At 39.4% G+C, this 17,235-nt stretch overlaps 1 protein-coding gene across 2 annotated transcripts; it reads left to right on the forward strand.

Annotated features, from left to right (window-relative positions):
• The first annotated feature begins 888 nt into the window (after nucleotides 1-888).
• Nucleotides 889-17,235, forward strand: pip5k1ab (phosphatidylinositol-4-phosphate 5-kinase, type I, alpha, b). Of its 2 annotated transcripts, XM_036584988.1 has the most exons (17): nucleotides 889-1,166; nucleotides 3,988-4,029; nucleotides 6,136-6,170; nucleotides 7,533-7,613; nucleotides 9,224-9,354; nucleotides 9,761-9,878; nucleotides 10,153-10,305; nucleotides 10,531-10,830; nucleotides 12,833-13,056; nucleotides 13,220-13,303; nucleotides 14,858-14,906; nucleotides 15,089-15,170; nucleotides 15,302-15,472; nucleotides 15,580-15,679; nucleotides 15,799-15,861; nucleotides 15,944-16,031; nucleotides 16,136-17,235. In XM_036584988.1, exons 1-17 carry the CDS (start codon nucleotides 1,121-1,123, stop codon nucleotides 16,136-16,138), a joined length of 1,770 nt encoding a protein of 589 aa, XP_036440881.1. In that variant the 5' UTR covers nucleotides 889-1,120; the 3' UTR covers nucleotides 16,139-17,235. The 2 variants fall into 2 exon arrangements, with proteins under 2 accessions (XP_036440881.1, XP_036440889.1); XM_036584996.1 differs by lacking the exon at nucleotides 3,988-4,029 and having other exon boundaries at nucleotides 890-1,166.

Genomic DNA, 17,235 nt, shown 5'->3' on the forward strand with positions numbered 1-17,235 from the left:
TTTTAAATGAATTCATTTTTAAGTAATCATATATTTGATGTCAATATTAAACATACCTAGAAATCCATTGTGGCTATAAAGGTCTCGTATTACAGAAAGCATTTCCTCACTTTGAGAAAAGCAAACATTGTTAACGTTTCAAAACGTGCCATTCATTCCCCAACCCACCCTGCTGGAAAAAGACTATTAGAACCATTAGTTTTAAAGCCTGGTGGTTTTGCTTTCTAATGGGAATTGGCTGAATGGTTACCATTACAGACCCCTAGTTTCCTCTCTGGCACCTTTAGATCCCATTAGGAAACCATGAAATGCATCTGAAATAAGTACCAGAATACCTGTTAAACCATTAAAATAATTTACACTGTGATATCAGCCCATTAGATAAAACACTAAATATCACTACTGGACACCAACAGAAACTTTTAATTGAATTAATTTGTTTTGTGATGAAAAAAAAAACGCATTTAAATGTATCGAATTATACAGCCTACAACAAATTAGCCCCGCCCATTCACATTCAAGTTACGGAGTGTTTTAATTTGGGGCTGCTTTTTGAATTAACCGCAATACAGGGCAGCCAATCAGAACATCCATGTACATAGGTCATTTCTAAAGGATAGAGACAGTCTGGAAAATATTAATGTAAAAGTGAATTTTTGGTACATAAAACGACACAAGCGTCGTGGTAAAAAAACACAAGAAAGATGTGGGATATGGACCCTTTAAACATACCTATAGTTTGTCATATTAAGACAGGTTATGTTGATTCAAACTATTATTGTGCAGTGAAGTAGATTCTGACTCCTGGCGATCATACTGGCAGTAGTTTCTCAGAATGTGCAGGCTGTATCCAAAACCTCATACTTCACTCCTGAATGCACTATTAGTGGTGTATTTCTTTGCCGTCCTGTTTTGTACCGTGTTAGCTATGTGGTCTTGGACAATTACCCTGTTTGGGTCTGTAGACTTCTTAATGAATGTAAAGGGTTAATTTTAAGCAACAAGGCCTTTTCCATAGAAATGTGGGCCTGAGTGAGTGGAGGACGCCCAGAAAGAGACAGGAGCGTCAGCAGCAGAAACTCCAGCACAGCCTCGGGCTGCTGGATGAAGTCTGGGCAAAATGGCGACCGCCGGTCCCGCTGACTCGGGCTCGACTGCCCCGCCAGGTAACCAACAATAACATATTTAGCCAGTCTTTCATTATAGTTACGCAGAAAACGAGTTCTTCAGTATCGAATGCCCTCGAGTGGGTTCTTTTTGCCTATGTCTTGCCAGGTTGTCTCGCTATCTAACGTTAGTTAGCCTAGTAGGACGACTGCTAATTATAAAAGCAGTATGTGCTGATGTTTGGAAACACTGAGCTGGATCTTCACACCGGGCATTCCCGACCCGCTCAGCTAGCTAACTTAGCCTGCTAATTCCACCACTTTAACACCCGGGGGATGTAGGAATTGTTTTCGTGTTTAAGTACCGGTTATATCATCAGTGCTTTGGTAACATTGGGTCTGTGTGATCAGTTATATCGCGAGTTAAAACAAAAGCTTCCAACATCTAACTAACTATTAGCTGTTAGCCAGTACATTAAGTTAGCTGGCTAAGCCACCGTTAGCGGAGGTAGCCGAGATGCTTTATTGTAAGTTAGCTAACTAGATCATTGCTGGAGTCAGGCTGGCTGTAAGCATTTGGATACCGTGTTTATTAATCCGATGATCACCTCAAACGCGTCTCTAAACGCTTTGGGAGAGAGTGGTGCTGGTTGTACAGTACAGCTAGCAACGGGATTAAATATAACACAGTTAATTACTGTTGTATACGCTAATTTAGCTAAATAAGTAACCTTAGTTAACTAGGCTGGCCAGATAGCCAGCTACGGAGCTAGCTCAGCCATCGTGTGTTTTATGTGTTTCTTTTGTGATCTCCAGTTTAGGCTCATGTTTTCTTGTGCGTTTTACGGATCGGATTAGTTTTTCTCAAGCTTTAGTATGCACTCCTAAATAAAAACGTAGCTATGCATGTGTATGTTATTATAGGACTGGCAATGCTGTGTGGGGCTGTCTAATTTCAGCCACAACTGAAGGGACAGACATAGCACAACACACTGACCAGTGCTGGGAAACTGAACCGAGTCAGGTTCCCGTTTAGTCGTATACACGTTTAGTATATTTAATTCTTTCAGTCAGCTACGTGTTTTTGTGACGTGTCTGCAAAGCAGTTAATATGTAGTAGGTAGCTATTTCGTAATTGTCACAGGCTTCTCTTTTTCACGCACATGTTTGCTTGTATCCTATGAATCATATGGCTGGTCATTCCTTGGAAATGTAGACTTCATTTGAACTGGAATAGCTGTCCTCCTTCTGTTCCAGTGTCATGTTTCCACTCATTATTTGTGATTACTTGTTTCTCTCAGATTCTGCTGTGTGAAGTCCTTTAATTTTTAGAGAACCAGGATATAAATCTTTGGTTCCACAGTTCCACTTTAAGAGAGCAATGAGTTGGGGCTGGGGAACAAAGCTTAATCTGTATGATCAGTGTCAAATTATCTGATCATGAACTATATGACCCCTCTTTACAGTGCCACAAGGACACAAACCAAAGGAACTTGGTACAGCAAGCTGTTCTTAACCTGTTTTACTTTCAATATGTAGTTAGGGTAGTAGTTCTTACTGCTCTTTACCTATTAGCCGTTACTAAGATATCATTCCAAAAGAAGTCATTCCATTTAAACCAGCCAGTGCTACATAAACATAATTACTTTTTAGAAATGATATATACACACACATACACACACACACACACCTTCTTAGCATTTCCAAGTTAGAAAATTAGACTTACAAAAAAAATCAACAGCAGTTAAAAAGTTGTCTAACATTTAACTGTCTAGTAAATAGCTGTTTTCCTTACGAGTTATTGTTATTAAAGTCTGTCAACAGCATATATTTAAAAAAAACTGAGGTAATAGTGTTAGTTCAAAGCATCCGCTGCCCCACTCCCTTCACAGTAGGGGTGTACGATAAGTATTTTTAACGCTGTCACATGAATTTCTGTGATAAACACATTGTTAAGAGCTGCGATGACAACAGATTAGATTACCTCATACGCATCAAACGTTAAGATTGTTCTCACACCCTGTATTGTGTTCTAAGTGTGGGAGGCAGTAATGGCCACTGTCACAACAAAAGTATTTAGTAACTGAACAAATAAACAGAAATATGATGTGTTCTTGTGTGCCTGTATAAAATTATGTATTTAATTTTTATAGTCTTTATAGAAGTAGCTGTGGAATTAAGGCTGACTGTTTCTTAGCCTTTCAATGCACAAAAATGCTTGGAGTTCTGATGTAAGTAGCTGTTAGTATTTCTTTTTATTTTGCACAATAGTAAGTGGTGCTTTTGTAATTTTCTATTGTTCTGTTTGCGTAAAGGAGAGATTAGTTAGATTCGTTTACACATCCAAAAAAATCTGTATGCTTTATCAAACGTTGTATTTTATGTCAATATCATATAGCCCGACTTCACACAGTTACGAGCGAGGTTCCTAAGATCTTTAACATCTTTAAAACAGCTAGTTTTCTTCTTATCAGCCATGTCAGTCATATTAGCTTAAGTTGTTTCTGCACTAATTAAGTGAAAGTGTTCATGTGGGCTTTGCTGCTACATTTCTCTCGTGGACATAGTGGAATTTTTCACACTCTAAAACAAATGAGCAACTAAATAAACAAATAAACATACATATTCAAGAAAAAAGTAAAAATAATAAACTACATTTAATGAACACTTTAATAACTTTGAAACCACAAAAATACTGTTCCAAACTGTGTCCAATCAACATTTCACACAATCTGCTACACTAAATCCAGCTAAATGGCTTAATTATGCTAAAATATGCAGTTGGTTACTTATTTAAGTACAGATGAGATCCACAGTCAGAAAAGAATGGTACTGGTCTATGATTTGTTACGCGGTAAGAGAACCGTTTTACCCCCCACAGACCTGAGGACTCCCTTCTGGAGGATGCTGGCCATTCAGAGAAGTACATGCATGGTTTTGCTGTGGTGACAGTTGTTCTAGTGTTGTGATGAAATTGATGAAGATACAAATGTCCTCCTTTATCATCATGAAGCTAAAAAAGTAAACAAAACATATCTAACTTTATAACCTAATGTGTTGGAGGTTGGTGATTGATAATGAGGGGTATGTGCTTGGTTTTCTTTCAGACTTGGACATGAAGAAAGTATTTCAATTTTAGTAGCATGCTGCTGTTCACCACCTGCTAATTTTAATACAGGGGTTGAGTTTAGAAGTTCACCACGCAAGATTAAGGTTACAGCCAAAGTGAATGGGGAATGTTTTAGCATGCAAACAGCTTAAGATTTAAATGTGCTTTAAAGTTTTACGAAGCTTTTTATGTTAATAAAAATGTTAGGTTCCATCTTGAGACTTAAGCAAAAGGTGCATGTTCCCTTTTTTTTGGCTTTATCTGTGATTTCAGCCCTCAAAGTGTGTGAATGGATGATGATGATAACTGAAGGGGGGGAAAGACGTCTAGTTGTTTACCAGCTGTGTCTGGAATGAAAAATAGCATCTGCATGATACGGAGTTTATTGTTGGTTACATTAGCAAGTTTGTGGTCCAGCTTACCTGTTACCTACACCACTAGCCTGCTCTAGAATTGATTATTACTAGTTATAACATTTCAACATTGCATACATATATGACTAAGGTAGGTGATTGAAGTGAATTCAATTCATTTCAAATGTTTTAATAGTCAGCCAGCAAGTTACAGTAATTAGGCGTCAGTTGGGACAGATATTTATATGCCACTGTTTGAATGTGTAGTGTGAAAGTGTAATTGGTCCCCTGGCAGCCCATAATGAGAGGGTTTTTCCTGCTTACACTTAGGTGCTGGTATCAATATCGTTACAGAGGATAAAACTAAATAGGTCCAACATAACCTGTAATGACCTTTTGCTTGCTAATATGTCCATGTCCATTTTGCAGTAGGCCTGAGTGGTATCTGAAATTTATTATATATAATTATATATTATATATAATATATTATATATTAATATATTATAATTACCATAATATGTTCTTGTTTAAAAAAATCAGGATTATTGACTATTTCATGCCCCAGGACCTACTTTCTGACCTAACTTTAGCTCAGATGCTTTTCTTAGCAGTAACTGAGTAAATGAAAATCTGAGGTAGCTACCACATGTGAAGAAACACATGCAAGTAAATGACCTGATTCCTAAAGCCACATACACGTGCCTTACATAATAAAAAAGAAGGTGTTTTCTGTCTGTGTTCACCTGTGGATGATGGGGAAAACCATGAAGTATTAGATTTTCAAATTTTACAACTCCTCTGAACCATCAGGACAATTAGACTGAATGGAAATGCTTAGAATGGAAAAAAAAAAAAAACAGAAAAACATACAGAATGAAACAGTTTGAATCACTTTGATGATGAAATTAATTAATTAATTTGGGCTACAATTTCTGTGACATAAAAGAGACAGTGCTTCCAAGTATTCTACAGAGAAATAAATATCAATAACAGACAAATGTTTGAGTATACAGATTGTTTGGGCAAACAAGATTGTTGATATCTCAATCAGTTTGAAAGTTAAATTTAAGCACAGCATATTTTGAGTGTCCCAATACTTACGAATGTTCATAAACAAATTTTCCAGCACCATCCCCCCCCACCAAAAGCCAGCCAAACAAAACAGGGACAACTTGCACATATAAGACTTCAAAGGACAGTAATGAAAACAGCCTGTTTAATTATAGGGGTTAAGAGAGGTCGGGAAATGCTCTTGTAAAAATAAATTATGACTGCCTTTGGTACATGAACTACACAAACCCTAAGAAAAAACTAATGTAGGATGTGGCTTCTTTTATGTCTGAAGTATGGAGTCATGTCAGGGAACATTGTTTAACATATTTGCTTGAATTAAGCTTATTCTGTGTAGCATTATACATACTAACAAGTTGGAAAATTCCAGTTATAGTCTTGGCATTGCTTTCATTATATTAAGAATATAATGTAAGAGTTGAGTTTTAGTCCTGCAGAATTTAAAATATCCCCTCTTTCTTTTTTCTATCTTAACACATTTCTTTCCTTACTGAAGGATCTAGTGGAAGTCGAAAAATGGCCTCACCAGAGGTGAGTGTTGAACCCTGATGTTTTTGTTGCATATTTGTTGTAATGAAATGCCATAGTATCCAGTAGCCAAGTGTATAGCATCTACCAGACATTCTAATGTGGACCTTTTTTTAACTCTCTTCTTCCAGTTAATACAAGAATATTGTTTTTTCGTACTACTAAGCTGGTGTGTTCTGATCTGCACATCATTGATTAGTTAAACTAATTAGTATAGTCTTTTTTTCTAATAAACAAATCCATAAAAACGTTTTTCTCTTTTAAAATACTTTTGTAATCCTGTATACTGTATATTTTCCTCAAGTGTTTGTGGGAATGTGAGGATTTTTATACTCTCAGCTAGGGGTGGGCAATATGATGATATTTTATTATCATTAGTATTTTTTTTATATGTGGCACTACATGTTCTATTATCTTTGTTCCTTATTAAATCTCAGAAAAACTAATGATTCATATTGTGTATAGTGAAAATGTCTTAAAGCATCTTGATATAATATTTTTGCCAAATCACCCGTTCCTACTGTCAGCCCAATACTGTATTAGAGGTTTTCACTGTTTTGGGTTCTCCTCTTATCCAGGATTTTTGCTTTGTTAGTTTTGAAGCTGGCTTCAGCACATTTTGTGCAATTTTAAACCCATATTTAAAAAAAAACTATAATGGAAGAAAAACAAAGTATGAATAAAAAAAAAAGAATAGAAAAGGTATCTGAGACCAGCTTTATAAGCTGACTTGGAACAGTGAAATTTACTCTGAAAACCCTACCAATCCTCCATAACCATTCTGATGTGTGAGCTTCAAAACGAGAGCTGTGATTGCTGGCAGAGAAGATTAACAAAAGATCAGACACTTGGAAGAAATTCAGAATGAAGATGCTCTGTGGAGTCCTGTTCAGTTTCTCTTTAACAAAATTTCTTTGTGCAGCTTTGGTTTGCATTTATGCTTACCATAGAGCAATCTCTCTGAGCCATTTGGGAATGATATTTCTTAGCTTTAACCCAGTCCAGACCCTTAAAAGTCAGAAGACTGACCTTTATGGATTTAAGGCTGTACTTTTCTACTTTACTACTAATGCTTTGGCTGAACATTAATGTGAGAAGTGTTCAGTGTCTTTATTGTCCTACTGTCACTGTATTGAGTAAAATTCAAGTTTTCATGCTCATCAGCAGATATAAAATGCTTTGGGTTGGGTGGGAGTGCAGAAGGTTTTACTTTATGGGAATTAATTAAAGGCTCAGCACGGGAAACTGGTGGGTGATGAAATCTTTTGTTCCAGTAGATGAAGAAATGGGACACCACATGCCTGTTTCTGTTCCCCATTCATATTTTTCCTGGCTCTCTCTGTCACAATCACTCTCTCTATCTAGGGTCCAGGGTCATCTCAGAGTATGAAGAAGACCATTGGACACCGGGGTGTTGACCCTACAGGAGAGACCACCTACAAAAAGGTCAGCATGCAGTTACAGGTCTATGGTCAGACTAAGGCCCAATCCTTTGTTCCCCCCCAACCCTACCCCTTGTTTTTGAGTGTCACCTTGCTCCTTGGAAATGAGGCACCAAAATGTAACTGCTGGACCATTTAAGGTGGAACAGAAAATTTAGCTAGCTAGCTACTAGATTGAAACAACATTAAACTAAAATAATACAATGATTATGATAAATTTGAATGGAGAAAATACTTACATTTGTGTGTTTCTTTGGTCGCTTGTGCAGCCATCTTGCCGATTTTTCTTTTTTCTCATAACACTCCGTTTGGAGTGCGTCTCTGTTTGGAGGGCCATTTAGCCTTAATACTTCGCCCTACTCCTCTGTGTCAACAAAAATCGGGACACCCTACTCCTGGGCATGAACGCGCAAAGGAGAGGGGTAAGGGCTAATTCAGGGGTGTTCAGTCTTATCTGCAAAGGGCTGGTGTGGCCGCAGGTTTTCATTCCAAACAAGCAGAAGCACGCCTGATTCTACTTGTTTTGTCAATTGCTCAGTCTTCAAACAACTGATTATGTGAGCTCCTGCTTGGTTGGCCCTTTGCTGTTAAGATTGGGCACCCATGGGCTAAGAAGTAGGGGCAAGGGGTGAAATTGGTTTGGGCCTAATCCTACTGGAAGGGGGGTTGTGTAGAGGAAGGAAGGCACCAGAATGGAAAGAGATTTTCTTTAAATATGGTATTACTCTGAAAGCATTGCATCTCATAGCCATCTAAATTAAGGGATAACTGAGTAGCATTTCGCTCCTGTATGTCATAAGGTGAGTTATTCAAAGCATTTAAAGAACTCCTCTGATCCCTCTTCTTTGCTGAAAATGTCACAGCCTTCACCCTCTCTAGAAAAATGTCATGAACTCCTGCTTCCTCCGGAAGCTATGTCTGCCAGTTTGTTGTGAAGTCAACTGTTGGATGTTTTGCCTTGGTGTTGTTTTGAGGAAAGCTAAAAATAAGATGTTGGCACAGCAAACTGTCTGTTTTGGCTATATAGCTCCATAGCTACCAGCCTGGGAAGCTGCAGGCTAGTACTTCGTCTGTGACTGGCACTGCAGTGATTCAAATTTGGTTCTCTGTGATGGAAAATAGCAGCTGTTCAAGCTACTTGTAAACCTTTGCTTATGTCTGTTGAAAGCATCTCATGCCAGTTTATCCTTACTGAAGCAAAAGAGAAGATTTTCTTCTTCTTGTCTAAGAATTCACTTTGCGTAGTCAATTTTGTCAGTATTCCACAAGTGTGGACCAAGTATTCCATTTTTCCAATTCCAATTTCCAAGTATTCCAATTTTGTCAGTATTCCAAGTGTGGACTGCTCACAAAAGCAAAGCATTCCTTCGGGGATTTTAGGGTAGGGAACCTGGTTTACTTTACAATAGGAAGTGGCCAAATTGTGTCACGTAAAAGAACTTTTTGAGAGAGAGGTGTTTTGATCCTAATATAAATTAAAGAGTTCTACATTATGAAGCTCCTTTAAAGCTAATTAAGTTGTATTTACTATTCCAGAAGTCTCATCTTTTGTTAGGCTTTCAGATAGTACACTGTGCACTTAACTTCCTGATTTATGCCCTTTTCTCCCCACAGACAACCTCGTCTGCACTGAAAGGTGCGATCCAGCTGGGTATCACCCATACAGTGGGGAGCCTGAGCCAGAAGGCTGAGAGAGATGTCCTAATGCAGGACTTCTATGTGGTGGAGAGTATCTTCTTCCCGAGGTGTGAGCGTGTTCTTTGCTTCTTTCTGTGATTTATGGTGGGAGCTGAAATGTTGTACCTCCTCTGGTTGTGCATCATGGCCAAGTGTGCTCAGTTTGTGATGTCCACACTTTGCCACACACTAGAAATTACTCTGTACTTTTTTATTAAATTCATAAATTCAGCTTTTATCACTCATTAGCTGTATGAGCTAGTTGTCGCTCACTACCATCTGTTGTCTCACATTTCTTGCTTATTCTAGAATATTCTGGGCCCAGCTTGAAGAGACTTGCTGTAATATGTAGCTATAGATGCTGGTCTGCACTTTGACTCTCTGTGATTTAAGATACTGTCTTACAGTTCTTTTGTCACCAGTGAATGTATCTTTTTGTCTCTCTCTGTCTCTTTCTCTGTTTGTCGCTTTCAGTGAAGGCAGTAATTTGACTCCTGCACATCACCATGGTGACTTCAGGTTTAAGACTTACGCCCCCATCGCCTTCCGTTACTTCAGAGAACTCTTTGGCATTCGACCTGATGACTATCTGGTCAGCTAAAACCCCTACACACATTTGCTCACAAAAGCATTCATAGATTCTTGTCATTACCTGCATGTTTTCATACCTGGTCAATCCTGTATGGGACGTTAGAAGGCATGAGCTTTATTTTTAAGCAGTTGGTTCCAAACTGTCTAGACAAGAAGTATTTTTCTAATACCAGTCATTGTTGAAGGTTCTTTCAGGAAAAAAAGTTTTATCTCCTCCAAAAAGATTTTTTTGTAAACCCTTGTCTTTGCGTGTGTATGTGTTCATGTCTCTGCAGTACTCCCTGTGTAATGATCCCCTGATAGAACTGTCTAACCCCGGAGCGAGTGGTTCTATCTTCTACGTTTCCAGTGATGACGAATTCATCATCAAAACAGTCCAGCACAAAGAGGCTGAGTTCTTACAGAAACTACTGCCAGGATACTTCATGGTACATTTTCATTGTGATTGTGTGAGCATGTGTATACACATTCAGATTTCTGTAGAAATTGTATTTGTTGTCGATAGCGTGTGCGTATGCATGACAAAAGAGCAGGAGCAAAAGGTGGGAGAGATTGCTTCAGTTATAATGCTGTGCAGTACACAGAAGCCAAACTGAGGTGCACCTTATTAGCTCTTGCTGTCTGACTTTCCTGCATCGTCTCTTTCATGCTAGAACCTGAACCAGAACAAACGAACTCTGCTGCCCAAGTTCTATGGGCTGTACTGCGTTCAGGCCGGGGGGAAGAACATCCGCATTGTGGTGATGAACAACCTGCTGCCGCGCTCTGTCCCTATGCATCTCAAATATGACCTGAAGGGCTCCACATACAAGCGCCGGGCCTCGCCTAAAGAGAGAGAGAAAGATGTACCCACACATAAAGATCTGGACTTTATGCAGGACATGCCTGAGGGCATTCAGCTAGAGCCAGACAACTACAATGCCCTCAGCAAGACAATTCAGCGAGACTGCCTGGTGAGTGCAGTCTGCCTTACGCTAATTATTAGTGAGCAGAGAGTTTAAAATCATAACTTTTGTGATGTGTTGGCAGGACTTGGCAGTATAGTACGAAGTATATCCTAATGAGACTAGAAGACATTTTTGTGATATGAATCATGATTAGAGGTGGCATGATACCACTTTTTCTTTTCTGATACTGATATTGAAACCTTCAGATAATTACTAATCTGATATTTTGCCCTAAGCTTTAAAAAAAGTTATGTAATAGAAGCTCTTCTCTTTAGATGAGCATCTAAAAGTAGGCTATCAACTCAGATTCATTCCATTTTCAGCTATTCAACATTCAGCTTTTTTCCCTCCGATGTCCAGTACAGTATTTTCTGCTGATATTGGTCTGAGGCTTGATTGTGTTAGAATAGACACAATGTACCAGTAGTGCCACATTTTAAAAACTATCCAAAAGTGAAATTCTTATAACATTAAATCTAATTAAACAGGGTGAATGAAGCTCTGTGTACTGGACCATGCATGCAGTCAGTCAGTGTTCTTTAAATTCTGACGATATTCACAATGTTCCCAGAGATGTGGATTGTGAGTTTATCACAATAAAATAGCATGTTGTCCACTCTTATGATTAAGTTGTAATTGAATATGGGGGTTAATGCCATGCAGATTATGAACTCTTCCGTCTCTCTATAGTTTCTATCAGTGTACTGTCAATGGTATTACAATAGTTTTAATAATATACTGACATGCCAAAAGTCATGGGATAGCAGTATGTAAATTGATTTATGAAGTGGCAATAACTCGGGGGATGGCTTGGGAACGCCTACATCTGTATACGTTGTGAAGTGTTATCTTGTGAGTGAGGTTGAACGCTGGCCAGCGTGCTCATGGCAAGGCGACGTGAATTATCAGAGTTCGTACAAGACATGATGGTGGGTGCCAGATGGATGGGACATTCCATTTCCGAAGTTGTGCGGGCATTTAATGTTCCTTGATCCACAGTGTCACGTGTACTGGGAATATGTCATAAAAGGCATTAGCACCCAAAGTGGACAGCTGCTTAAAGATCGAGACCGGCAGCTAGAATTGTCTGTGCAAACGGACAAGTCACATCCACATTCAATGCAGGAGGCCCCACATGCATATCTCGCAGGTCAGTTCAGCATTCTTTAGCTTCCATGGGATATGGGCACAGAAGACCCACCAGAGTGCCTCTGTTAACACCAAACACAGCGCTTCACCTGGGCTTGTGAGGTTGCTGACTGGACCCTAGAGAACTGGCAACATTTGGCGTGGTCCGATGAGTCATGGTACCAGTTGTTTTGGGCTGATGGTAGGGTTCCTGTATGGCACAGACCCCATGAAGCCATGCACCCCATTTGTCAACAAGACACTGTGCAGGCTGGTGGTGGTTCCATACTGATGTGGGCCGTGTTCTCATGGCATGGGTTGGGTCCACTGGTCTGCTTAAACATGTCATTGACCAGTGATGGATATGTTTCACTGCTTGGTGACCATTTGCAGCCCTTTGTGGACTTCATGTAACCCCATAGTGATGAGATATTCCAGCAGAATAATGCACTCTTGCATCAGGGCCAAGCAGTCCAGAATTGTTTCAAGTGCAGGATCTCGGTTGTGAATGGACCTCTCCACCACACCCCATAAATGCTCGATTGGGCTCATGTTGGGCAAACGTGCAGTCCACACCATTTGTCAGAACTTTGCAAAATGCTCCTTACAAATAACAAGATGCCACGTTGAGTTGCACTTCGCTGGGCTAGAGGGGGTCCTACATGACTTTTGGCATATCTGTGTGTGTGTGTGTGCGTGCGTGCGTGTGTGCGTGCGTGCGTGCGTGTGTGCGTGCGTGTGTGTGTGTGTGCGTGTGTGTGTGCGTGCGTGTGTGTGCGCATGTGTGTGTGTGTGTGTGTGTGTATGTGCTTGTGGACTTTTAGAGTCATGAAATATATTCTGTGGTATTTGTATAGTGTTGATGGTTTGTGTGTATCAGCTGTTGCAGAGCTTTAAGATTATGGACTACAGTTTGCTGGTTGGAATCCATAATGTGGATCAGGCATGTCGTGAGCGTGTGGGGGCAGGGGACAGCAGAGGGGCAGAGGGCACAGTAACACCTGACCAGCGGAGGCCACAGGCCCAAAAAGCACTCTACAGCACTGCCATGGAGTCCATCCAGGGAGAAGCACGTGGGAGGGGTGCATTGGACAGCGAGGACCAGTCAGTCACCTAGTGCTTCACTATAACTGTCCTGCCCTTTCCTGTCCTTTTCTGTCCTTCTTCAAATATTGTCTCTTTACACTGAGTTTATGACCTGTATCACAGATGCAGGAGATTGGGTTCAGTCATGGTAAAACTGAGTTTCTTCCATGTCCATCTTTAGATGGGGAGGCATCCCAGCCCGGAACAGTAAAGGCGAGAGGCTGCTGCTTTACATTGGCATTATCGATATTCTGCAGTCATACAGGTAATCCAGCATCTCTTCAGTCATTCAGTCAGTTGACCTCTTTTACATTACAGAGCAGAAATTTGAGACTAGTAGGTTTAAACTGTTAGATGATAGCATCGTGATAGTTTCTGTCTATTGGGAGTGTCAATCAAGCTGGATGATTCAAATGTCAGAAAACAAGCCATATCATACATTTTCATTTTCATAGTATTTGTCATGATCTGTTTTCTTTTAAGTGTTTAGTCTGTCATAAATCAGTCCTGGTTGTCAGCTTCAAAGCGTTCTGTGGTGGTACTTTTTTTACATTTTTAAATTTTTTTTATTTTTTTATTTTTATTTTAAACCTGGCCATTATTGTTAAATTAGAAGTTGTGTGAAGCCTTCCATGATTTCCTCACAAAACAGTAAACAGAGCTTAAATGGTTTTGAAGACATGGTTACAAGAAGGTAAAAAAACAATAAGTCTACAGTTATTTTTAGAAAGAAAATATTTATAGACTACAGTTGCAGTAGCCTACTACTAGGCTACTTCACACAGATGATCTTGATTCAGAGAATCCTCCGTCTGTCGGCTTTAGTAGTAGTCTCTCAGTCGGTATTTATGGATCTGTGTTTCTGTGTGTGGGGAATGGTAAAATTTTATTTTGGTAGGGAAGTAAGAACCACTTGTCACCACTGTGACCCCCCACCCTCCAACAATAGTATCGTCAGTCGGCCACGACTCAGGGCCGTGATCGTGAGATAGTATACTGCACGTGATTTCACAAGCCTGTTTGCCATTCAGGTAACTGTAGACCAGTTAAGGTGATTCCCTTGACAAACATTGCCTACATGATTTGTTCTTTCTGTGACCGATTTCCCCAAAGTGTGTTCAAAGTCTGAGTGGGCCTGTTATGAAATTTTAGCTTGTGATTAAGTGCCATGTAAATAATTGCTATAAGCAGTTTGACTTTTTTTCCTTCATTGTATGCGGTTGTTTAAGTACAGACTGAGTAAGGCTGATTGCGTTACATCGCAAAAAATGGAGATAAATGTTTTTCATTGGGCAGCGATGATTAACTTTCCAGTGCAAACAAGCATTACTCACTGCTGCCCAAATGTTATAGCACAAAGTTAGACGTTTTGTTCTTTTTGTACAACCTATTAACGTGTCTCAATGGTTTCTGCTTTCTGTTACTTGTATTTGCCTCAACCCAACTGATGAAAACACGTTCTCTTTGTTGTGATGTAAACATATGATTGTGAAAACCAGCAACTGTGAAAATAATTGAGGTCAGCTTGATTTTTTTATTTTTGATTTTTTTATTTTTTTTTAAATCTGAGCTGGGCTGTAGCAAGTCTCATATACATTTGCTTCAGATATGATTTTTGTAAATTGATAATGATGTGGTAAGTTGTCATTACCATATTGACTGCCATGTTGCTGCTATCTTTGCCAGGGGAATGCAAGTCATTCTTTTAAGTAAATGATCTTAGAGCAAAAGGTCTTAGAGATGATGATACTTTAACATCCTATTGTGGTCCACATGTATCTTTATCACTCACTGTTTTTCTGAAAATGTGCCTTTGTAGATTCATCAAGAAGTTGGAGCATTCCTGGAAGGCACTTGTTCATGATGGGGTAAGATATTAATCAGTCTGTTCCTGTATCAGTTTAATTCACCATATTTTAGTAGCATATCCGTTGTTTTCAGGAATTAATTTAATCATTGAATTAATGGTTACTTGATAGAACTTCTCTTTGGTGAATGTTATTTGCTGGTTATTTGATGTTATTTGTCTGGGGCTGTTTCTGTTTTGCAGGATACAGTGTCTGTCCACAGACCAGGTTTCTACGCTGAGCGATTCCAACGCTTCATGTGCAACACAGTGTTTAGGAAAGCATGTAGGGCTTTTTATTCCTGCGATCATCTATTTTTCTTAAGTTACTTTCCTGACACTGTTATGACCTGTCAGCCATGTACCTCTTCAATTAGTTATTTTTTGATATTAGTTTGTGCTGCTTTCTGTCTCTAGTGAAGTCATCCCCATCGAAGAAGAGTCGGGGAGGCTGTGGTCAGAGTGTCGTCAGGAGGCTTGCCATGGGCAACGCTCCTCCAGCAGCCCAATCGAGCAGCCACATGCTCCCGGACTCTCGCCTTGTCTATCGACCGCACCTTATCCAGCCTGATGTAGACACGGAGAGCGGTAAGGGATAAAAAGGAAAATGGGACAGGAGAAATCAAGAGGTGTTAAATCATAGTAGAATAAAAAAATTGAGACAATGGTTTTTTTTTTTTTGGTTTTTTTTTCAGGCATGCAGTCAGGCAGACCTGATTTGCTTCCTAGGACCCCTCCCTTGGCTGAAACCTCCAGTGAATTTGCAACAACTAATTCTTCACTGCCCCCACTCAGGTACCCTCACACCAGGCTCACTCAGTTCCGTACCAGGGCATTTGTTATTTAGCTCTTTCAAAGTATATTTATTTGTTAGTGACTGATAGTCACATTGTATTTTTTTTTCTTTTTTACAGGTCAGTAGGGGTGGAAGTGCACAAATCTGCAAGCACAGAACCTGACAATGGCGCCCCCCACTGGTAAAATGTAACACACGCATTTATAAATTTGAATTTCTTTAGTGTTTTGCTGAATGCCTTAAGTCTGCTCTCACTCTTACAGTTTGGGAGCTGAAGCTTTGGATGAACAGTTGGGTAATGAAGATGCCATTTCTCTCAAAGACATCATTCCAGAGACCAACATTTGTTTTGTAAGTCCCATCTCAATGTCTACTGTAATGGCCATTTCCGGTGACTACATCAAAACAGAAAAAGGAAGAAAAATCTTATCCTTATTTATTATTTTTTTTTACAGTAAAAGAAAAGTAAGCCCGAAGACATGATGCATGGAAAGGAGGGAAAAGAAAATGGGGAAGAAGAGCCTCAGATCAGTTGAACGATATGCCCTATCGTCCTGTGGGAGAATACTGGAAGGAAGCCCAAACCTTTGAAGTGACTCCACAGTGGTTAAGAAGAGAAGTAGAGAAGAAGATACAGTGTGCGAGAGAGACTCTCTTCTCTCCAGCACAGGGTATGCTGCTATAACTCCAGCTGTTAACTACAAACTTCCTTCTTGGAGCTTCAGTCACCTTTCTCAGTCAGATGCTTCACCTAGCTCTTAAACACACTCATACTTCATGCCAATCCAGTATACAAACACACTTACATACAGCCCTTACATGCACAGAGAAAGCAGTCTGGTGAAAGCGTATTTGACATTTCTATAATACTAAAATATGAGTTATGTTCTGTTTTCTGATATTTTGATTTAAGGTTTTGTTGTACATTTTTATTAATATTTGACACAGTGGTGATGCTGGGTGTTAGAGATTCTTTCAAATCAGAGACTTCGTTAAATTCAGTCCTCTGATGGATTTGTTACTTAAAACCTATAACCTAGCAGATGATATGAAAAGCCAGTATCTATAGGTTGGAGAAGTGTGTTCAGGTGTGCTAGATGAAGAGTACACAATAAGTAGTTTGGTCCCTCTCTAAACTACACTGTTTTGGCTGAGACTGTTGACACTTTATACTGCAGTGTTACATAATTATAGGTAGAACAGCCCAAGAGTGCAGAATTACTTTATACTTCTGCATGTGCAGATGCTACATGTCACTAACAGAATTTCAGTTTTAGACACCCTATCATGTTTAAGACACGTTAAGCTTGGTGATGGTCTTTACTCATTTTTATATTTAAGAGTGAGTTCAATTTTGGATTTGCTTTTCTGGCCTCCCCTCTGTTGAGATCTGTGCCCTGTGAAAATGTTGGTGTGTGATGAGATGAGAATAGAAAAATGAACACAAACCCAATCTTCCAGTTACCAAAATGGTAATTTGACATACTCTATATTTGAATGTTCACAATTTCATAAGCCTTTTGTAAGAAGTACTTTTTTTCTCCTTTTAGAAAGC

The sequence above is a fragment of the Colossoma macropomum genome, unplaced genomic scaffold, assembly GCF_904425465.1.
Source record: "Colossoma macropomum unplaced genomic scaffold, Colossoma_macropomum, whole genome shotgun sequence".
Classification (NCBI taxonomy): Eukaryota; Metazoa; Chordata; class Actinopteri; order Characiformes; family Serrasalmidae; genus Colossoma; species Colossoma macropomum.

Coding starts and splice junctions, on each gene's coding strand:
- pip5k1ab (XM_036584988.1), top strand. CDS start 1,121: ATGGCGACCGCCGGTCCCGCTGACTCGGGCTCGACTGCCCCGCCAG. Junction 9,355..9,760: donor GAGAGTATCTTCTTCCCGAG/GTGTGAGCGTGT, acceptor TGTCGCTTTCAG/TGAAGGCAGTAATTTGACTC. Junction 15,473..15,579: donor TGATGTAGACACGGAGAGCG/GTAAGGGATAAA, acceptor TTTTTTTTTCAG/GCATGCAGTCAGGCAGACCT.